This window comes from Hemicordylus capensis, chromosome 16 (assembly GCF_027244095.1).
Source record: "Hemicordylus capensis ecotype Gifberg chromosome 16, rHemCap1.1.pri, whole genome shotgun sequence".
NCBI lineage: Eukaryota > Metazoa > Chordata > Lepidosauria > Squamata > Cordylidae > Hemicordylus > Hemicordylus capensis.
In genome coordinates this window covers 16,502,401-16,516,461 of record NC_069672.1, presented here as the reverse complement: position 1 = coordinate 16,516,461, position 14,061 = coordinate 16,502,401, and the positions used below count along the sequence as shown (strand labels likewise).

General features: G+C 51.1%; 1 protein-coding gene across 8 annotated transcripts in view; it reads left to right on the top strand.

The window, feature by feature from the left end:
- The window catches only part of LOC128338321 (protein-arginine deiminase type-1-like), a 54,293-nt gene that overhangs the window by 27,025 nt on the left and 13,207 nt on the right, over nucleotides 1–14,061 (top strand). For 2 of the 8 annotated variants that reach the window (XM_053280549.1, XM_053280548.1), the window contains exons 1-11: nucleotides 5,783–6,025; nucleotides 7,292–7,472; nucleotides 7,640–7,712; nucleotides 8,570–8,631; nucleotides 8,924–9,041; nucleotides 9,559–9,684; nucleotides 10,508–10,686; nucleotides 11,487–11,590; nucleotides 12,691–12,802; nucleotides 13,120–13,227; nucleotides 13,330–13,481. In XM_053280549.1, coding sequence (XP_053136524.1) covers nucleotides 5,787–6,025; nucleotides 7,292–7,472; nucleotides 7,640–7,712; nucleotides 8,570–8,631; nucleotides 8,924–9,041; nucleotides 9,559–9,684; nucleotides 10,508–10,686; nucleotides 11,487–11,590; nucleotides 12,691–12,802; nucleotides 13,120–13,227; nucleotides 13,330–13,481 — 1,454 coding nt within the window. In that variant the 5' untranslated portion in view covers nucleotides 5,783–5,786. Of the gene's footprint in view, nucleotides 1–1,291; nucleotides 1,443–5,782; nucleotides 6,034–6,364; nucleotides 6,522–6,661; nucleotides 6,824–7,291; nucleotides 7,473–7,639; nucleotides 7,713–8,569; nucleotides 8,632–8,923; nucleotides 9,042–9,558; nucleotides 9,685–10,507; nucleotides 10,687–11,486; nucleotides 11,591–12,690; nucleotides 12,803–13,119; nucleotides 13,228–13,329; nucleotides 13,482–14,061 lie in introns of those variants that run through there. The other 6 variants (XM_053280553.1, XM_053280556.1, XM_053280554.1 and 3 more) reach the window with 6 other exon arrangements.

Below are 14,061 nucleotides of genomic sequence, written 5' to 3'. Positions count from 1 at the left end.
CTCGCCGTCTCCCGCACCTCCCCGTCCCCTGGACCAAATTAGTTAAGATCAGATTCCCCCAAGAACAAGATTTGTGGAATAAAGGGCTGGTCTCTTCCTGGAGCCAGCTTTCTTTCTCCTCCTGGATGTTGATCTGCGGGGCAGGTTCGGTTTGAGGGGGAGGTTTGCCCTCTTAGAAGGAGCCCCAAATTCCCTTGACAGCCAGGAAGGCGAGAGAAGTTGGTGATGACTTGTGCAAAACCAGGCTCTGCTTCCTCGATCGCCTCTGAGAAAATCCTCTGTATTCTTTGACCTCCCCCCCAACCCCCAGAGCTGCACTCAGGGGCAGAGACTCAGCACAGCAAGAGCTCAAATCAGAGGTCTGGAGGTCCCTGCAGCCGCCTCTGCCTGCCTCTTGCTCAGGGGTGCCCCCCCCAGCACTGTGTACGAGCCAGAGAGGCCAGCCCCAAAGCTTGGCTTAGCAGTTAGCAGTGACCCCTGAAGCTCCCTGGGCAAAGAGGCACCTTTCTAAACCTGGCGATTCTCTTGATTGAGGGTGGGGGGAGAGCTGAACTGGCCCTCTCCACCCCCAGCACAGGACCTCCAGTGAGTGTGACTGTCGCTGGTGTCCCTCTTATGTTTCTTTTTAGCTTGTGAGTCCTTTGGGGACAGGGAGCCACCTTATTTTATCATTTCTCTATGTAAACCGCTTGGGAAACTTTGTTGAAAAGCGGTATCTAAGTATTTGTGGTGGTGGTTGGGGCGTCTGCGCTGCTGTGCAGCCTCCTCTCCTGCTCGGGACGGGAGGCCTCTCCACGTCGTCCACTGGCGGCGGGGGAAGGACGGAGGAGGGTCAGCAGGGGGAGTGGGCGAAAGTCCAGCTCGGCTCCTGCAGGCTGCGCTGCTCTCTCTGCTGCCCGCATCAGGCGACGAGCGCGCAGGGAAGGAGAAAGCCCTGACCGAGCGAGACAGGCAGGCTGGCACCAGACCTGCACCCGGGCAGGACAGCGAGCTGGCTGTGCCCTCCCACTCCAGGCAGAGGAGGAGGAGGAGGAGGAGGTCCGCCCGCGCCGCTCTCGGGCTTCCTCCTTCCATCCCCCCGCCCCCAGCGCCTTGGGCAGCCGGGTGGTAAGCCCAGGCAGGCGGCAGCAGGTGACTCGACCTGCCAGCTGCATCGCCACCCAACCCAGCCTCCGGGATCCAAGAGGTGGGATTACAGCCCGCAGCAGCCAATCGCCTGGCAGGATGGAGCGCGGGGTGGGACCCTCCGGCCGCCCCAGGTCTCCTTCTTAAGCGCATCACACCACCCCAGGACCGAGGCTCCCTCTGAGCAGCCGCTGCCGCCCGAGAAGCAAGCCCCTTCTTCGCCTGCGGGCCCCCCAGCATGTCTCAGCAGCGATGGATCCGGCTCTCCACCGAGGAAGAAGCAACCATCACCATTTATGTGCTGGGCACAGAAATGTCCCTGGATGTCTGCGGGTAAGAAACTTGCATGTCTGTTTCCTTTCCGGGGCTGCTTGAGAACCGCGGTCAGACCTTTGCCGTCATCACAACTGGCAGGCATATTTTGCAGCCCCCAAGAACTGGGGGTGGGTGTGAGCAGATCCTGTCTGTGGCCCGAGGGCTCTGTCTTCCAGTGTCCAGAAAGAGGGAACCCAAAGGGTCCTCCGGGATGTGATCAGCCTATTCTGCCCAAATTCAGAACCACTCTGTACTCTTTTGCCCTTTGGCAGCTGTGAGTGCGAGCCCAGAATTTGTCGCTTAAGGGTGTGGAAACAAAACCATCCCTTGAAGCATGTTACTCAAACACTTGCTAGTAAGTTCTGCGACCGGGAAGAGAGAGTCAGAGAGTCGGAGGTCTGGTGTTGCCATCCTTCTGGAGGGTCCTCCTCAATGCCCCCTATTTGTCCCACCTGGGAACTGGATTCCATGGCTTGCTTTCACAAGCCTGCCTTCCATAAACACTGACAGACACACACACCCGATTGCAATGAGCCTATGCTGGCAAGTTGCTAATCTACAAGTTTAATTTGTAACCTGTGAGCTGTGACTTGTCCTTTGTTTTGCTATCCCAAGGAGTTCAGCCAGACAGCTCAGTCGTTCCTGACCTCCTCAGCAGTTTAGAAGGAGAGCTGCTGTGTCCTCAGCCCAGCTGGGTTTGAGGGACAAGATGGGCTCAGGGTACAGGAGCAGATAGGTAGCTGTCCAGTACTGAGTCAGGCCCTTGGGCCATCTCGCTCAGTCTTGTCTGCACTGACCGGCAGCATCTCCAAAGTTCCGGGTTCAGGGGTCTTTCCCAGCCCTACCTGGAGAAGCTGCCAGGGAGTGAACTGGCAATCTTTTGCATGCCAAGCTGGGGATCCACCACTGAGTTAGGGCCCATCTCCTGGAAGTTTTTCACACCCAGCTTTTAGCTCCAGAATGGAGGTGGTGTATTCACATATCAGCCACATTTACCCTGAAGTCCCTGTGAGCTCTAGGGGAGCACTTCACACACAGTTCAAGTTTTTCATCGTGCATTAGAGTGTAGCCCAATTTGTATCTGGGGTTAAAAAAACCCCACCTTTTGCATCTGTTTTTTGGGGGGGCAACTTTGAACTCCCCACAGTAAAGTCAGCTGTCTGGGAAAGCTGGGATGAGTTCTCCAGTTCAGCCCAAGTGGACTGACAACATCCAACACAGTTGGGGGGGGAAAGAAGTAGAAAGACTTCTCTTTTGCACTCTTTCTGTGACATACCACAGTAAAAACATAGATAGATAAACAGATAGATAGATAAAGTGCCGTCAAGTCTGTCTTCAATTTAGATCTGTCTTCAGTTTAGCCTTTAGGGTCTCTCAGTGGTGCATTCATTGCTGTCATGATCGAGTCCATCCACCTTGCTGCTGGCCGTCCTCTTCTTCTCTTTCCTTCCACCTTCCCCAGCATTATGGATTTCTCAAAGGAGCTGGGTCTTTGCATAATGTGTCCAAAATATGATAGTTTGAGCCTGGTCACTTGTGCCTCGAGTGAAAACTCTGGATTGATTTGTTCTAGGATCCATTGGTTTGTTTTCCTGGCTGCTCATGGACTCCTCACAAGTCTTCTCCAGCACCCAAGTTCGAAAGCGTCCATACTTTTTCTGTCTTGCTTAGAAGATAGAAACATAGACCAACCACTAAATCACAGCACCTCTTACTTCAGTTATGCTTTATAGGTCAATATAGCAAATCAGACCACCAATTCCAAGTCAATTACGTTTCTTCCAGTATTGGAAATGTTTTTCCATTGCTTTCAGCTTTGCAAAATATTTATTCTCCCTCTCTGGAAAGCGATACATGATAAACTTAAAACATGTAAACTTTCACTCAGGATAGCCTACAGTGACTGGCAGCAGTTCTCAAAGGTTTCAGGCAGGGGTCTTTCCCAGCCCTCCCTGAGTTGCTGCCAGGGATTTGAACCCGGGACCTTCAGCCACTGAGTTATGGCCCTATCCCACCCCAGCCTTGATCACAGTCAAACCCTCCTCCTCTTCCAATACCTAACGGCCTGGCCACTGTACCCTGCGTTCCTATCCAGAGTGTCCCAATGTGAGTTCTTCCTATAAGGCCACCATATAAAAAAATAAAATAAATAATAATAATTTTTTAAAAATACCGCAGACTTATCCATTAATGTGGAATAGTCAAGACAGGTTGGGAGGTTGAGCTGAGAGCTAAGTAAATAGCTGCCATTTCCTCAGGATTTATATTACGGTTGTAGTTTTTTTTAATTGTTTCTGCTTGTTCTCTTCAAAGATTGATTGTCCAAGAACATAAGTAGTAATAAATAGGTTTCTGGTTGCTCCCTTTCACTGGGGTTGATATGGAGTTGACTTTTAATCAGGGAGCCCTTTTGCCTCCAGCTCCGTTTTGGAGACTAGCCCCGTAGAAATGTGTATTAATAAAGTAAATAAAAGCACGTTTGAGATGCAAAGTGTTCGGTAGTGTAAGAAATAAGCCACAAAGCAGAGCATACCCACACCCACCCACGCCAGGACAATTGTGTGGAAGAACTCATAGACAGTAGGTTAAAGGTGCATATTTGCACTGGCCGTGTTTACTCCTAGACAACCTCAGCAAGATTTACTCGTGACTTGTGGCCCTTTGCTGTCCAGCAGCTTTACTGCTATCTCCGATCTTAATTTAAGAGTGCCGGATTTCGGAGAAGCGATGCCATCTCTTCTGCAGTGGCGATGCTGGGCAGGGAAGCAGACGGGCCACCCAGATGCCACATGGCTTGTGAATAAAGTGCAGTTGGAGAACAGGACAGCCGTGCTTGGAAGGTAGCCTTGGAATAGGTCCCCCCATCTTTAAAGAGGCACCTTTTCAAGTGGTGATTCTCTTACACTTAACAAGGGGAGAGCAACTGGCCCTATCTGTCCCCAGCACAGCATCCCTCTAGCGGCTGTTGCTGGGGTCTGTCTTACGTTTCTTTTTAAGATAGTGAGCCCTTTGGGGGCAGGGAGCCATCTTATTTATTATTCGTTTTTCTCCATCCACTGCTCTGAGGACTTTGGTTGAAAAGCGCAAATGTATATAAAGACTCATGCATCGTAGTGGCAGAGGTGGCATAACGGCTCAGCATCCCACAGAAGCGGGATGAACTTCCCTGCTGGTGGGATAGCAGTTCTGTTTTTTCTTTCTCAGCATGAAGGCAAGAGAGGGGGAGAGCCCAAGGAGGGTAGCCCCGTCCCCATGCCAGCAGCCATGTGGGCGGGACACAGAATAAGCTAACACCGCTTGGGAAGCGAGGCCCTGCAGGAGGAGGAGAAGCTGGCTGCCCTACCCGGAAGGTACTTTCGCCCCTTGGGAAAGTGCTTGGTCTAGGTAGTCCTCCAGATTTTGCTGAAGTACAACTCCCATCACTACCTCAGCCTGGGGGGGCGGGGTGATAGGAATTGTGATTCAGCACCAGTTGGCAACCTCAGGTCCAGATCCTGCCCAGATCCTGCCCAGCCTATTGTGACCACGGAGCAGGGCCAGAGGTGCTCTGACCCCTGGACTTCAGGGCCCAAGTCCAGGGCCTTCACAGCCCCTGCCCCCCCCCAATCCTCTTTAGTCTGTCCCGGGCAGTGTGGCACCTGGCACAGCACGATGATGCTTAATTTTCAGGGGAGGGGGCCCTCCAAAGGCCTTTCGGTCCCGGCTCCCAAATGACCTCGGTGCACATCTGAGCAGGGCAGCTGAATGTTGCAGCTCTTGATAGGGGAAAACACCCACACCCAGGACAAACTTCTGCCTGGCATGCAGCCTGGAACTGGAGGGGGTCGGAGCCTGACACCCACGTTCCTGAAAGGGCCACCTTTGCAGGAAGGTATAAGGATTTGTGAACACTGAAGGCCCCCAGAGAGACAGAGGGAGAATTGTAATCTCACCAAACAAGCAAGAAATACTTACCAGTTACTCAGAGAAGTTATTGGGGCTTGCAGAACAGCAGTGGGTATGTGCTGAAAAGAAGCAGAAAAATTCACACACACCCACCCCCCGCCTGGTAAGTCTTACCACTTACCGAAAGGGGAGGAAAACCAGCACAACAGGTGAGGTTTGCCAGCACCTGTCAGGATTGGGGGTGTGATTTCTGAAGAGGCTTTAGTGGCATTGACAGGAGGTATGTGTAAGAGAGCAGTCAGGGGGAGGTAAAAGCAGAGAGGCAGGCGTGGCTTTGCAGGATTAGGGCCAGGACTAAGTCAATGCAGGATACAGACCAGAGCAGGATGCAAACCCCAGCATGACAAAGGAAAAGGACTTGCCTCAAAATGCCGCCAGCACATTAGCCAGAGGGCCAGTGAATGGTCTGGAGTGAGGCAAAGCTGAATAGGCTTTCTGCACAGCTCAGCTCACTCCCGAGTCCTTGGGATGGCGATGCTGCACACAGCTTCCTGAGAAAGAGCATGGACCCATGTGCTGCAGAGCTAAGGAGGGCTGGCACAAAACAACCCACCACTGAGTGCTACTCGTTTCCAAACAGAGGCTGGGCTGCTGCAGCGGTTACCTGCACCAACATACCTGCCAGCATTTTCCCATTCAGGTTGGCAGGTATCTCCAAAGCTCCCTTCCGACTCCAGCACTGCAAAATGCGGCAAGACACAGCCGTCCATGCCTCGCTTTACCCCCGCTGCTTGGAGTTCAATCAATCAATTCCTTTATTACAATCGCAGACCAGCACAACCTGCATAGAGTTAGGTCGAGATAGTCACAGATTCTCCTCTGCTTGGCGCTGAAAGCAGGGAATTGTCTTCCTCTCTGGGATGAACAGTCTGAGGTGACCTGAGTGAGGCCACGGGTCCCAGTCTGGTCCTGTCCACCTGAGCCAAATCAGGTCTTTTCAGGATTGACGATGAATCTGTGCTCCTTTCCCCAAAAGTGCTCAGTCCTCATGCAGGAAGGGAAAAGGGCAGGTGGTAACGCACAGTTTTGCTAAACTGAAGGAACTCTTCCTCCTGTACGTGCAGCTTAGATCATAACAGCAGAGACAGATCAGCAAACCGGAAGAGAGCGGAGGAGGAGGGATTGGTGGAAATAAAGTAAACAGAGCAGCTAAATCAATTTGAGTTAATCAGGCTGGGTGTCAGCCCAGCGTAATGAGCTGCTGGAGCTCACGGCTCAGCCACCTGGGATGCCTCGAGGGTTGCCAACTTTTCTGCTGGGCCTTGATGTGCAAGTGCAAACAGCCATTTTTGAGTGGTGGTTCCTCCTCCTCCTCCTCCTCCTAGTGGCAATTCTCTTTATTGAGCAGGGGGAGAGCAACTGGCCTTCTCCATCCCCAGCACAGCATCCCTCCAGGGCCTGTTGCTGGTGTCTGTGTCTTATATTTATTTTTCAGATTGTGAGTCCTTTGGGGCACTTTATTGATTGATTTATATCTATGTAAACCGCTTTGGGGACTTTGGTTGAAAAGCCGTATATAAATATTTGTCATATTCATACTACTACTACTACTACTACGGGTATGAGTATGGGAGGAGAGCTGTCCTTGTGGTAGCTAGCCACATGACTTGTCCCCTTAGCTAAGCAGGGTCCAGCCTGGTTGCATTTGAATGGGAGACTAGAAGTGTGAGCACCGGAAGAGATTCCCCCACTTAGGGGATGGAGCCGCTCTGGGAAGAGAGCAGAAGGTCCTTCCCTGGCAGCATCTCCAAGATAGGGCTGGGAGAGATTCCTGCCTGCACTCTTGGAGAAGCCGCTGCCAGTCTGTGAAGACAATACGGAGCTAGTTAGACCAATGGATGGTCTGGCTCAGTATATGGCAGCTTCCTCTGTTCCTATGACTCTTAACCATCCCTTTTGCTTGCAGGTCAGCCCCAGTTAACGCCACAGCCTTTGATGTCTGGGGGACGCCTGGCGTGAACTTGTATATCATCCACAATGGGAAAATGGTGAAGGTGCCCTGCTGCGTGCCCCGGTGGCCCCTAGATCCTAGCATGGAGGTGGTTGTCACCATGGACACACCAAGCGCAGACGTCGACGAGGACAAGGTGAGACACCCAGAAGTCTTTGGCCAGACCGAGAGAGAAGAGACGGAGGGAGATAGTTTTCCCATTCGAAATTGGTCATGTAGATAGATCTTAAACGTAGGCCTTCCTGTTAGCTGCACTGTGAATTGTTCACTGGCAGTGGCAGCAACTTTGCTGTGTCTTGGCAGGTCAGGGTTTCCTACTACAAGGACAACGGCAAGATGCCCATCGCTAAGGCTATGCTTCACCTGACCTGCGTAGGTAAGTCACTAACTGCGTGAATCAGGAAAGGGGAAGGTTAAGGAAAATCTTAACTTAATCGTGAGTGCATCACAAATATCCTTGCTTTTGGTGGGGCTTATTTGAACCCACTAGGAACAGCCAATATTCCTTGTGCCCAGAAAGCTATTTTTGTGGTGCAAAAGGCTTGTGATTCTTCTTTGGTCATTTGGTCTTCTACGTTATGTCCCCCCTCCCCGTGCACTCTTCCTAAACTGCTGATCTGCAGAGAGTCCAATGCAGTGTACCAGGTAAACCCCACATGTAAAGCAACCTAATGTGGCAAAATGCTTGCTACTCCTTGGTGAATGGGCACTGCTTTTTTTACACACACACACACGGCATTATTTGTTTGTACCTTGATTTCAGCCCATGGACAGCATTCATAACTCAATGATGGAAACACTCCTCAAGTCCTCACCATGTGGGGAAATCCTCCTGTGAAACGCACATCGCTGGCCCTGTGGGGCAAGGCAGAAAGTGGACAGGATCCTTTGCAAGGGCTGTTGACCAGTGCAGTTTCACACGGGGGTAGTACGGTGTGGTGCAAGGCTTCCTTCTGGGAATCGGAGACAGTTGAATGGTGTTCCTGGGGCAAGTCAGTACCTGGCAGACTCTTACCTACACTGAGAGGAGCAAGAGGACCTCCCTTGAACTGGGGAACCATTGGCACCTCAGAACGTGCAAGTGGAGTGGATGTGCTTAACTCAAGCCCCATCTGTGTTGTGTTCCTAGTAATACTAAGATATAAGCATCAGCAAAACGGGTGCATCGCCCCAGGTTTCTGCTTGACAAATGTCCCCACAGATGTTTCCCTCCCATTCTCTCTTCTGCTGCAGAAATCTCCCTGGACGTGGATACAAACCGTTCAGGAACGGTGACCAGAAGAGCCAAAGATAAGGTAGGGAAGCTCGGCTGACTGAGCACGGGGGACTTTTCCTGTGTGAAACACTTTGGAAACTTTTGCTGAAAAGCGGAATGTAAATTCTTGTCATAGTGGTTCCCTGTAGCAGAGACCCGAAGTTATTTGCTTGATGAGGAGTCAGCTTTTGGCGAGCAACCTGGGGACAATTTTCCCTGCACCTTCAGCAAGCAGTGGGAAGAAATGGTGCTAGTCGTGGCTGGGGGTGGCAGGTGTGGGGGTTTGATGTGTTCATGACTGCAAGGCCTGATGGTGCTTTTTGCCTCTCCAGAAAAACTGGACATGGGGTCCCGAAGGGAAAGGAGCCATCCTCTTGGTGAACTGCGACAGAGACGACCCAAGAGAGAGCGGCATGGATAACCAGGACAAGGAAATCCAATCATATGCAGGTCGGTGGCCGGATCACTGCATGGCGGCCAATGGGTGGCGTCTCGCTTACGAATCTGCATCTCCAGTGTCTGCACCCCAAATGTTGTCCCTCCACTGAAGTGTGTGCGTGTGCGCACATGCACAAGTCGCAAATGTGTATGGCTCTTTGGCTCTGACACATGCACTGTAGGAGCCATTAGCAAGCCCCTTTAATTAAGTCTGTGGTTACATAGGAAGAGCCCTACTGGATCAGGCCCAAGGCCCATCTAGTCCACCATCTTGTTTCCCACAGTGGCCCACTGGATGCCTCTGGGTAGCCCACAGGCAAGAGCGTGAGGGCATGCCTTCTCCCTGGCTGTTGCACCCTTGAAACTGGGATAGCATCTTGCCTCTGAGGCTGGAGGTGGCCTATAGCCATCAAGACTAGTAGCCATTGATAGACCTGTCCCCCATGAATTGTAAAGCCATTCAAGCTGGTGGCCATCACTGTATCCTGTGGCAGCGAATTCCAAAGGTTAATGAGGGTCTCCATTCCAGACCTCCGAGACATGTCCCTGATGGTTCTGACCACCCGTGGGCCGGATGAAGTCTTTGAAGACCACCAGCTGGTTCTCCACATCTCGGCATCTGACAGCGACAAAGTGGGCGTCTTTCATGCTCGCGGTAAGCATTTCAGTTGGGCCACCTTCACCTTTTTAGTCTTGAGCCACTGAGGTTAAGGCTGGAACTTGGTGCTCAGAAAAAAGAGGGGAGATCTTCATTGGGCTACCAAATATACATCCCCCATGCGTCTTTAAAAGAGGAATATGTCTTGTCCTCTTTTAAAAAGCAATACAGGCCCTATCCACCCCCAGCACAGTACCTCCAGTGACTGTTGCTGGTGTCTATCTTATGTTTCTTTTTAGACATTTAGCCCTTTGAGGACAGGGATCCATCTTATTTATTTATTATTTCTCTGTGTAAACCGCCCTGAGCCATTTTTGGAAGGGCGGTATAGAAATTGAATGAATGAATACCCGCTAAGGGCCATCAACACTTCTGGCGTGAATTCCACGTTTCACAATGCACCTAAGTAAAGTGTGCAGTCAAGTTGGTTTCGACTCCTGGCGCCCACAGAGCCCTGTGGTTTTCTTTGGTAGAATACAGGAGGGGTTTACCATTGCATCTTCCCATGCAGTATGAGGTGATGCCTTTCAGCATCTTCCTATATCGCTATTGCCCAATATAATACCAGTGGGGATTCAAACCGGCAACCTTCTGCTTGTTAGTCAAGCATTACCCTGCTGCGCAACTTAAGGTGACGTATCAGAACTGAAGCTCTGTGATGATGGGTCTGCTGCAGAAAAAGAAAAACCAAACAGACAGCTAGGGATACATTCCTTTGTGTGGCAAACTATTAATTGTTTATTTGTTAATGCTTCCAAGACGCTATTTACCCCAGTGCCAAAGTGGTATGAAATCATAACACTCTCTCTTTGGTTGACAGGCAAAAAGCAACTGAGACAATATCAGCACGTTCTGGGGTCTGGGAAGCTCTCTTACGTGGTGGAACACCGCTCCGGCCGAGAGGAGAACATTTTTTACGTGGAAGGGCTGAAATTTCCCGATGTCGACTTTTCAGGCCTGGTCTCTTTCCATGTCACGCTGCTGGAGTCCATCGCTGAGGTATGAAGGCAAAAGGGGGCATTTGAAAGCGCACCAGACTCACAGACATAAATCGTTTTTAAGAGCAGGGAGAGTTCTGGGCTGGGCACTCTGCGAAGCTGTCCCGGTGGGTTTATGCTCCGTGGATACTTTCTGCTTGATCAAACGTTTTGCACCTAGAAAACTTGCATGTAACAGCCTCCTTAATGTACTGCTTTTCTGCATGCAGAGAGTTCCTTCATGGGGGCGTTCATGCATGCATCCCCCATCCCACCCCAAGGCCTGAAGCTCGAAACCGTTCAGTTCAGGACAAACTTGAGTACTTGAATCTGTGGCTCATATCAACGGCTATAAATCTTTGTCTCCCCTTAGCAGATTGCATGAAACCCTTCTACATATCACCCCTGCTAACTAAGCAAAGAGGCATCTTTCAAAGGGGCGCTTCTCTTATATTTAACAGGGGGAGAGCAACTGACCCTATCCAGCCTCCAGCACAGCATCCCTTCAGAGGCTGTTGCTGGCATCTGCCTTAGATTGTGAGCCCTTTGGGGACAGCGGACCATCTTTTTGATGTATTATTTATTTTTCTATGTAAATCACTTGGAGAACTTTGGTTGACAAGCAGTATATAAATATTGTAGTAATAGTATCTGGAAATAGTTGGTATCCCCAGCCTCACTACACTTCTTCCGAGATAATGACCAGTCCCTTCCACTTGACCTCTGGGGTTTTCCACTTTTGGTCGTCTTAACAGCTCTTGGCTGAATCCAGCGTGCCCACCTCTTTATCAGTCTCTCTCTTGCATTTCCTCCCTGCTATAGGAGCTGCCCGAGGCACCAATTTTCAACGACATGGTGGTGTTCCGGATTGCCCCGTGGATAATGACTCCCAACACCTTGCAGCCGGTGACGGTCTATGTCTGCAGGTACCAGCTCCTGTTCTGTGGCCAGCATTCTGGGTCTCATGTCCTGGATTCTTCTTCTGGAGGGGTTAACTCCTCCCATTTTTTTGTTTTTTGTTTTGGAAGAGAGGACTATACCTGTGCTTGTATGCTTGATCTCTTTTCAGAAGAGGAGCCCTCCTCCCGTTTCAGTCCTGCCTGCTTCATAGCAGTGGGACTTTGATGGAGGCCCAGCATGGGACTGGAGAGGCACACCCCAGGGTCCCTTGCAGGGAGGCCATATTTGGATTAGGGGTGTCAGAGAAGGAACGTGTGCACTCCAGGAATTGTCCCCCAATGTCATAGGAACACAGGAAGCTGCCATATACTGAGTCAGACCCTTGGTCCATCTAGCTCAGTGTTGTCTACCCAGACTGGCAGCAGCTTCTCCAAGGTTGCAGGCAGGAGTCTCTCTCAGCCCTATCTTGGAGATGTTGCCAGGGAGGGAACTTAGATGCTCTTCCCAGAGCGGCTCCATCACTTCAGGGGAATATCTGACAGTGCTCGCACATCTAGTCTCCCATTCATATGCAATCAGGATGGACCCTTCTTCGCTAAGGGGACAAGTCATGCTTGCTACCCCCAGACCAGCTCTCCTCTCCTCTCCTACCCCATGTCCTCTGGGGTACTGCAAGTGTTGTGGGTAAGCCTAGAGATACTGGAACACTCCTCTCGGGTTACACAATGCAACACTTTGGCAAGTCAAAATGTCTCATGGTGGCTAGACTAGTCCAGTGTTCTCTCTGACAGGGATTCCCAGATGTTGTTGACTACAGCTCCCAAAATCTCCAAGCAAAAACTATGACAGCTGAGCATTCTGGGAGCTGTAGTCAACATCTGGGGATTCCTGTTAGAGGGCACATTGGACTGGTCCCATGACAGCTGCACACACATCTCCTGAGCTTTCCCTCTCCACACCTGGCTGGGAAATGTCCAAGCACCAATTCTGTGTGCCCATCCATTGGCTTGCTCAGCTGACTTCTAGAGGCTGTGTAAAGCTTTCTCCCCTCTGCTGGATATTTCTTTTTTCCTGCCTCTGCCTCAATGTCCTCCTTCCTGCCTCCTTTTCTTATTTTGACATCCAGTACAGGTGACAACACCGATTTTGTGGCATCTTTGAGCAAGGTCACCCACAAAGTTGGCTGCAAACTCATCATCTGCCCTGAAGCGGAAAATCGTCATGACCGCTGGATCCAGGTATGAAACCTTTTACAAGGAAGAAAGGTGCATGCGTCTAGAATTGCAGGCTGAGATCAGTGTTCCCTCTAAGAGGGGTTCCCTTCCCAGATGTTGTTGACTACAACTCCCAGAATCCCCAAGCAAAAGCCATTGCAGCTGGGGATTCTGGGAGTTGTAGTCAACATCATCTGGGACTCCCTGTTAGAGGAAACACTGCCCCCAAAGTTACTTGTTTTGTCCTGATTGCATCTTGATAGTCACACATTTGGGTACCATTCTGCTCAGCCGCTCGGCACGAGGAGGTAACCAGGTTTCTCTCTCCCCTGCTGAACCAGGATGAGATGGAGATTGGCTACATTCAAGCACCCCACAAAACTTTCCCGGTGGTCTTCGACTCCCCTAGAAACAGAGGGCTGAAGGACTTCCCAATTAAGAGTGTTCTGGTAGGTGAACTTCTTAGCTCCTGGATCATTGAACTGAAAGAGAGAGGACTTGTCTTGTGAGGCAACATTCCTACCCTCTGCTTCTGTCTGTCTGCCTGCAAGGGTCCAGATTTTGGATACGTGACCCGAGAACCAGTCACAGGGAACGTCTCTGGCTTGGACTCGTTTGGGAACCTGGAGGTCAGCCCGCCGGTGACTGTCAAAGGCAAAGAGTACCCCCTGGGCCGAATGCTCTTTGGGGGCCACCTCCCCAGGTGAGCGAGCAGAGAGAGGAAACCAACCTGCCAGGGGTGTCACTATAATTGAGCGAGTGGGTTCAAAGAACCCGGGCCCCTGAGGGTCCCCCAGCTCCACTCCTCCCTGCTTGACTTCTTCAGGGGGATTCAGCATTGGGAAAGGCTGGTGGAAAGAGGGAAGCTACTGAACACGGCTGCTCGAAAGCCACTGGTGGCTTGGGCATGGACCCTAAACCAGAGCTGCTCAACTTCGTCCCTCCAGCTGTTTTAGGACTAGACCAGCCTGTGTGGTGTAGTGGTTAGAGTGCTGGACTAGGACCGGGGAGACCCAAGTTTAAATCCCCATTCGGCCATGAGACTTGCTGGGTGACTCTGGGCCAGTCACTTCTCTCCCAGCCTCACCTACTTCTCAGGGTTGTTGTGAAAGAGAAACCTCAGTATGTCGTACACCGCTCTGGGCTCCTTGGAGGAAGGAGCGGGATATAAAATGTAAAAAATAAAATAAGCAAGCCAGCCCTAATCACAGTGGGCCAAGATCTGCAGAAGGGCCGAAGTTCAGCAGCCCTGCCCTCAACAAATGCTCCTTCTCTTTGTTACT